This window comes from Apaloderma vittatum, unplaced genomic scaffold (genome assembly GCF_000703405.1).
Source record: "Apaloderma vittatum isolate BGI_N311 unplaced genomic scaffold, ASM70340v1 scaffold29026, whole genome shotgun sequence".
Classification (NCBI taxonomy): Eukaryota; Metazoa; Chordata; class Aves; order Trogoniformes; family Trogonidae; genus Apaloderma; species Apaloderma vittatum.
In genome coordinates this window covers 6,196-13,805 of record NW_009722763.1, presented here as the reverse complement: position 1 = coordinate 13,805, position 7,610 = coordinate 6,196, and the positions used below count along the sequence as shown (strand labels likewise).

General features: G+C 49.6%; 1 protein-coding gene across 1 annotated transcript in view; it reads right to left on the bottom strand.

Annotated features, from left to right (window-relative positions):
• SETD2 (SET domain containing 2) overlaps positions 1-7,610 on the bottom strand; it is a gene marked incomplete at both ends in the record, with an annotated part of 15,732 nt that overhangs the window by 1,949 nt on the left and 6,173 nt on the right. The window contains 5 exons of the mRNA XM_009871873.1: positions 748-874; positions 2,368-2,465; positions 2,767-2,844; positions 3,873-3,996; positions 7,073-7,201. Coding sequence (XP_009870175.1) covers positions 748-874; positions 2,368-2,465; positions 2,767-2,844; positions 3,873-3,996; positions 7,073-7,201 — 556 coding nt within the window. The remainder of the gene's footprint in view (positions 1-747; positions 875-2,367; positions 2,466-2,766; positions 2,845-3,872; positions 3,997-7,072; positions 7,202-7,610) is intronic.

Below are 7,610 nucleotides of genomic sequence, written 5' to 3'. Positions count from 1 at the left end.
CTGCCAACACCTGAAGGGAACCTGCCGGGAGGCTGGGAGGGACTTTGTACAAGAATGTCCAGCAACAGGACAAGGGAAATGGGTTTAAACTGCAGGAGAATGGGATTAGACTGGATCTTGGGAAGAAATTGTTCAGTACGAGGGTGGCCAGACTCTGGAACAGATTGCCCAGAGAGGCTGTGGCTGCCCCCTCCCTGGAGATGCTCAAGGCCAGGTTGGATGAGCCTGGAGCAACCTGAGCTGGTTAAGGGAGGTTGGATCAGATGATCTTGAAGGTCCCTTCCAGCCCCAGCCATTCTAGGATTCAGCAGTTAAATTTCAAGAAACGTCCTCAACGGTGAAGCCAGAACCACCCGACTTCCACCGACGTTTCAAAATCACGCAGCGCAAATGCATTTTTAAAATTCAGAATTCCCTCCGCTTCTCAGCAGCACGCAGAGCTCATGTGCCTGTTAAAGCCCCTTCTCTGCTGGGACTTGGTGCTGAGTAACGCAGAGAAAGGAAACACAGATTTAAGGGTCCAAGAAAACAAGAGGATTGACAGTCCCTGTGAAACAAAATGACACAACTACAGCCATGGAAAAATCCAAACTTTGGTGTCATCACGAGTCAGTGATGAAGAGGATGACAGAGGGGACCTGAGGACTGATGTAGAGAGGATCAACCCTTTGGTGGCTCCTACTCTTAGAGAGAAATTAAAAAAAAAACCCGCAAAAAACCCACAGAACAAAGGAGAAGCCGACTCACCGAGTCCTTCTTACGGGAGCGCTCCTTCTTCATCTTGCCCCCGGCGGCTCGGATGCTGACCCTGTTCTCTCCCCCCAGGTAGCCCCGGCAGTTGGCGGAGCCGCAGAAACATTTCTGAGCCTCCTTGCTGTCAGTGGGGACAAGCAAAGGGGCAGTTATTTTACCTTCCTCCTCAGAGGAAAGGGACAGGAACGTCTCTGCACGGCACGGCCTTTCCGGCCACTGAAAATTCAAAAAAAGTCTTTATTTCGTACGCAGGGACCGCGATTCCACGTTGTGTCGGCTGGAAAACCAAAACCTGCTTTACTTCTCTGCTCTCTGGAGGTCAAGAGCCAGGAACCAGAAAGGAAAAGGTGGAGCGGTTGGTTCTGCGAACTTCTTACCACACGTCGCGATCACTATATTTATTTTCTTAATTAATATATGATGCAGCGTAACGCAATGTATGTTATATATTCCCTTTCTCAATTAATACATATGAACACATATGAATATATATTCAAAAATAATGAATATATAATGAAAACACATTTGTTCTCTTAATGAATAGTCAGGGTTATATATCCATTAGGGGGAAAAATGGCATTTTGTAGCTCGGAACAGAATAAAGAAGAGGCTGAGGATTCGTGGAAGCACTAAGATTCACACAAAAGATGTTTTTCTGTTCGAATACACGGCCATGGAGTGATGAAGAGATTTCAATTATATGATATCCAGGCAATATTTCCAGGAAGCCTCACATTTTTCTACTTGATACACTACAACTTTTTAAACTAAACTGCTCAGATGATGTTTGTGTTTGGTTTTTTTGGTGTTTTTTTATTTTTATGTGCATAACCCACCAGAGGGACATGGCTCTGCACAACCAGCGTGAAGAACCAGGGCCATATATGGATAAAAATAACATTATGGGCATACAGAGCGTGCAATATGTGACATTCTCCAGCTTTAGAGACGTCCCCACGTGCCTAAAAATCAAACCGGCCTCGCTTGGGGATTATAAAAGGGATCTCCAAATTGATCTCATAATTACACGTTGCTTCGAGCCTGTCGGACACTATTTTGTGCTCATCGCAGGCACCGGGGCGAGCAGTAAAATAAAAATATTAGGCTCAAGTTGAAAGAAGGGAGCCAGAGCCCACGGCGGAGCTTGCACACCTGCGGTTCTGGAGCGGGGCAGGAAGAGGGAAGATGCTATCTGTCGGGTTTTACAGCCCCACAAGCATTCGCAAAGTCGTAAAACAGGGGTGGGCGGGGAAGAAGAGGCACCATTGAAGGGTCCCGCAAAGCCTGGAGCTTGGGTAATTATAATTAGACGGGGGAAAGAACCAGCCAAGGTAATAATCTGGGCGAGTTCCACCAGGGAGAGACGGCACGAAACGGAACAAAAAGGCAATAAGGCCGGAAAGGACGTCTTAAATCAACGGGGAATTCCTCTCCCAACCTCTTGTGGCAGAAACGGAAGGAATTTTACCCAGGTAGATTTTTTAGGCGGCTCAATTCCAGTTCGTTTACGCCCGCTCCGTTAGAGGAGGCTTTGCAGCAGTTTCTTTCAGGGCAGGGTTGGTTTTTTTTTTAACCCCGCTTCCGGCATCTTAAGCAGAGAGAGTCCAAACGTACCCGTATCTCTGGAACTGGTAATCGAACGTCAGCTCGGAGCCCGACGGGACGAGTTTCGTGGTGAAAAACCCAACTCGGAGCTGCCCATTCACAGTCCACTAAAGCGAGGGATAAAAAAACAAACAAGATGACAAGTTATTACCAAAAAATCAGGCTTGGCTCCAGGTTTGCTTTAAAAGAACAAAACCAATCCTTCAAAATTTAAAGTTTGTTAACTGGCTCAGCAGGATTTGCCCATTTTCAAGGTGGTTGTTCCCATCTCACTGAGTTACAACAACAAAGAGACGTAAAGGAGAAACACTTTTCACTCCCGGCTCGCTAAGTCGCGAGGTGGTGGCAGCAAGAAACCTGGGGCTTTGATCCAGCACCGTGTGTTGTTTTGGGTTGTTTTTTTTTTACCTTTTGTGTCTCGCAGTTTGGTTCACAGCTGTGGTTCATAAAACGAGAGCAGTTTCCTTTCTGAGTAGCATCGATTATCTGCAAAGAAAAGAAACACGAGACACGGCACCGGGCTGAAATAAGAGTTACGGACACCACAACCCGTGTAGAGGACATCGTCCTTCCCTGCTCCAGCTACCGACTTCGTTTGGTTTGGAGAACGGGTTTTAGAACGTCCCCAAAAGAGAAGAACACCCCAAAACTGGAAGAGAACCACGTAACGTGGTTTCACTGCGGTTAACTGAGAGTGCTTCAACGGGGTCCTGATTTTTTCAGTCTGTTTGTGACTCTCTGCCACGCGCTACGATGACCACGTGGGCTGCGGAAGGCCAACACCTCTGCCACATGCTTCGTTCTAGAATAAAGAGGTCGTCTACTCGACAACATCCTCCCTCTTCTATCTGGACACGCTCCTCTGTGCCCCCTTGCGACCGCGTAACAATTCCAAGCAGCTACACAAATTGCCTGCTTCGGGGCGGGGGAGAAAAAAAAGAGGGGAAAAAAGCACTCTCAAGTATTTTTAGCTCGTTTACTGTAAAGCTACCCAGCCCCAAAAAGTTGTGGCAGAAGAGACGAGCAGAATTTGCGATTAAATTTCTATTTATACGCTTTGTTCGCAGCAACGAAGGGCCCGTCGCCCCAGGGAAGCGAGGCTGTGTCGCGGCTCCCCGAGCCCAGAGAGCTGAAGCAGAGGTGAAGAATTCGGACTTCTGGTACATCAATATTTCAGTGAAAAACCCCGCACCTACGAGACTCCACAAGTGCCCCCGATTTAAGGCAGCTCTGTGGGCAAGGGGAGAAAGGATGGGTTTGGGGTGGGTCTTCTACACTGATTTACGTGGGCATCCAAGAAGGGTGAGTTTGGCTTGAAGTAGGGAGGACAATTTCTCCTCCCCAAGGACGCTGGGATAGAGTTAAGCTACCAGACCTCTGCTAAACCGGGTTGAAACTGAGCAATAGCTTAAAAAAAGTAGAAAAAAAATATTTCTAAAAGGTTCAGGACATTGCTTAGAGGGTTCTAAGGAACCAGCCAAAGCGTCCCAAAGCCCAACAGTCACAGCGCTCACCTCATCGTTCTTCAGGGCCATGAAATAATAGTGAATGTTCTTGTTGCGGGCATATTCCTTCACGCGAGCCTTGAACTCTTTGTGGTCCAGCACTTCGCCGCAGTACTCCAAGACAAAAGTGTTGCTGCAAAAACCCAGGAGGAAAAAGAAAAGCATCACTCCGCTCGGCATGAAACAGAAAACGCTGCCGAGGGGAGCTCTCTGAAAACAACTCGCAGCCTGGTCATGCCTTTAGCTCAGGAAATTTGATTTATTTATTTTTTCATGCTATCTCATGGGTTGGTTTTATCACTCAGCCACAAGAAGGAAGCTCCCCTTCGAGCAGGGTTTATTCTGTAATAGAACGAGACCTTGCAAAGAGGAACATAAGGAGTATTAAGAGAAGGTGCTGGAAGGTGGCTCTCGCCAAAGTGAAAAGGGAGATCCATAAAATATCCGTTTTTAATCATAGGAAAGGTGAATGGAAAAGCAGAGATGGATGAGAACAACCTGCAAACCCCCGCACTCACCTCACCGACCGCATCCCACAGCCCGGCCTGGCTCTGAACCCTCCGGGCTACTAAGAGGCACGGTGATCCAGCCTTCTCGGTACCTGTCCCAAGCTCTCCCTCGCTCAACATCGCCCCGAACCCTTCAACTCCTTCCTCAGGGAAAGCAAAAGCTCCTGCCCGGCTCCACCTGCACGAGCAGCCATCGCTCCTCCCGTTTCCTTCCCGTTATTCAATCCAGCGTCTCGCACGGCACCGTGCTGGCCCGCCAGCCCACACGTACAAACGATGTCCCATCTTCTCCCATCTCCGCCTTCACCTAAAAAAGGGTTCTGATCCACCAATCAGTCCCTTCAGCTCGGAAGTCAGCCCCTATCTTCCTCCCGGATGCCTCCTCAGCCTCACAGAATCATTAAGGGCGGAAAAGACTTTTAAGATCATCACGTCCAACCATCAACCCACTAAACCACAGCCCCAAGGGCCACGTCTACATGTTTTTTGAACACCTCCAGGGATGGGGACTCCACTCCTGCCCTGGGCAGCCTGTGCCAGCGCTTCATCACTCTTGTAGTAAAGAAATTTTTCCTAATATTCAATCTAAACCTCCCCTGGTGCAACTTGAGGCCATTTCCTCTCATCCTATCACTGGTTCCTTGGGAGAAGATACCACCTTCCTCCTCACTACAACCTCCTGTCAGGGAGTTATAGAGAGCGAGAAGGTCTTTCCTCCGCCTCCTTTTCTCCAGGCTGAACAACCCCAGGTCCTCACCTGCTCCTCACCACACTTGTTCTCCAGACCCTTCCCCAGCTTCTTTGTCCTTCCGTTGAGGAACAACATCCAAACCCCTTGAGACACTCAGGCCAAGTGCAGGAGATGCTTCTGCTGCTCTAACTGATTGATTTACCCTCTTACCCACGACAAGTCTTCACACAGGTATCTCCTTCCCACCTTTCTCAACATTTCCAGTCCCACCAAACAGACGCGACTCTCGCTCTGGCGAGCTCTTTGCTACGAGCCACGGCTTCACTAGAACCTCCCAGACCTTGCCTTCAGAAGAAAATCCTCAAACTTTATCTAAAACCAGACCTGGTATTTCCACAGGGAAAAGCTGCCGCTTCCCTGTGTGCACGTTAATTCCAAAACCAACGGGACGCTGCTCTTGGAAAGGTTAAGTCCAATAGCACCGGGGACATCCCAAATTATCTGGCAAAGCTGGAAAATCAGGAGCCCGAAAATGCCGCGATGCTCGTGCTCCTCTTGGATACAGCTGCTGTGCAACAGAACTATCTTCCTGTGAATGACGTCTCATACGTTCAATACAGCGATAAAAAAACGCTGCTGCAAGAGCTACGGCTTTCTTACGTGTCAGAAACGTCGCCCCATTCCTCAGAACTCTCTTGTCTCCAACAGAAGCAAAAAAAAAAACCAAAATAAAAAGAGTTTCCACTCCCTCAAACGCTCAGACTTACTGACAATCTTTGCACGATGTTCAACGAACATCCTTGCTCCTCTCATGGCCTCACCTAAAGCTCTTTTTACTACTTACTACTTCTTCTTACTACTGGGAGTATGAGAAAGTGTCGGCTCAGCGAGGGAGGAGGCAACTCCTTGACTTACCTCGCCGGCTCACGCGAAGGCGTTCCCGGCACAGCCCTGCTGCCCGCACACACAAAACACACCCAGCACTCGTCTTCTTCCCAGCCACGCTCGCTTTTTGAGCACGGCCCTTTCCACACAGGACCGTAAACCCAAAAATATCGGCGTCCGTCCTGATGCCGACGGGGTCACCAGCTCCTTGGTGCCAGGCAGCGCAAAGAAAAGCGCTTGAGCCAGGCCCAACGGGCAAGTAAGACTCGGCTTTAGTGAGAGAGAGACGAGTCAAACCCAGATTTTGTGAGCACAGCCAGCGCTCCCAAGTAGAGGTACCAACAGGTAATGAGGGAGGAAAGATCTCCATGGGATCTCTGGGTAGTCCAAAGGGGAGGAGGATGCAAGAAAAAGGGAGTCTTGCAGAGGTGGGAAGAGAAGAAGAGGAGAAACAACCAGAGAAGAGGAGGCTGAGAGGAGACCTTATTGCCCTCTACAACTACCTAAAAGGAGGCTGGAGTGAGGCTGGTGCTGGTCTCTTCTCTCTAATTCCTAATGACAGGACAAGGGGAAATGGCCTCAAGTTGCGTCAGGGTAAGTTTAGGTTGGATATTCGGAGGAAGTTCTTTCCTGAACGAGTGGTGAGGCACTGGAACAGGCTGCCCAGGGAGGTGGTGGAGTCACCAACCCTGGAGGTGTTTAAAAAAAAAGCAGATCTAGCACTTGAGGCTGTGGTGTAGTGGTTGGGTGTGCTGGGATGAAGGTTGGACTGGATGATCTTCAGAGGTCCCTTCCAACCCCGAACATTCTGTGATTCTGTGAGAGCGTCTGCTCCTCTCGCATCATGTAGTGGAGACAAAGAAGGGAAGACAAACACAAGCTGAAGCCACGGCAAGAGCGCCAGAAACCCTAACGGAAAGAGGAAAAAACGGGAGCGGGAGATCCAACACGCAATTAGCGGGGGCCGATAACTACGAGGGACACCTGACGGAGGACAGGGACGGTACGTGAAGCTGGAACAACCTCCGCAAATCTACCGAAGCGAGAACAAACGAGCAGCTTCGTTTTCCCTTCGCGAGGGAGTAAAACAGCCCGAAGGCGTCACTGGAAGGGCGAAGGCTTACGATGGCAGATCTTTGGCAGCCCTGAGCCCCCAGCCTTTCTTCTCGGTGAGGATCACTTCGACATCGGCGTGCTGCTTCTTCTGGAAGCGCCTGTTGGAGCAGTAGTCACCGTTCGGGCACCTGGAAGAGCTGAAGGGAAGGAAAAGGAACAAAATCAATTCCCAGCAGGACAACGGCGCTAACAGCGACGGCTCAGATGGGAAACAGCTCCCGAGGAAGCGTAATAAATTCAGTGTCAAACCTTCCAAACGTGTTTTTGCTATAAAAAGCGTAACCAGCTGACTGGCAGCATGCAAATGCAGGCGTTTTATTTCTGGAAGGAAGAGAAAAACATTTGGAATGCGAATGCCGCCCGGTCATCAAAACGGGATGAAAAGCTGCTTCTCCCCACCCGGTTTTTCTGAGTTCTTTCCCCAAGATAACCCCTCGCCCTACATCTACCGAAATAAAAACCAAAGGGCAGGGCTTCCCCCAGGGGATTCCTCTCCTTCCAGCCCAGCCGGTGACAATCTTCACACTCAGGGGTGAGAGCGGAGGG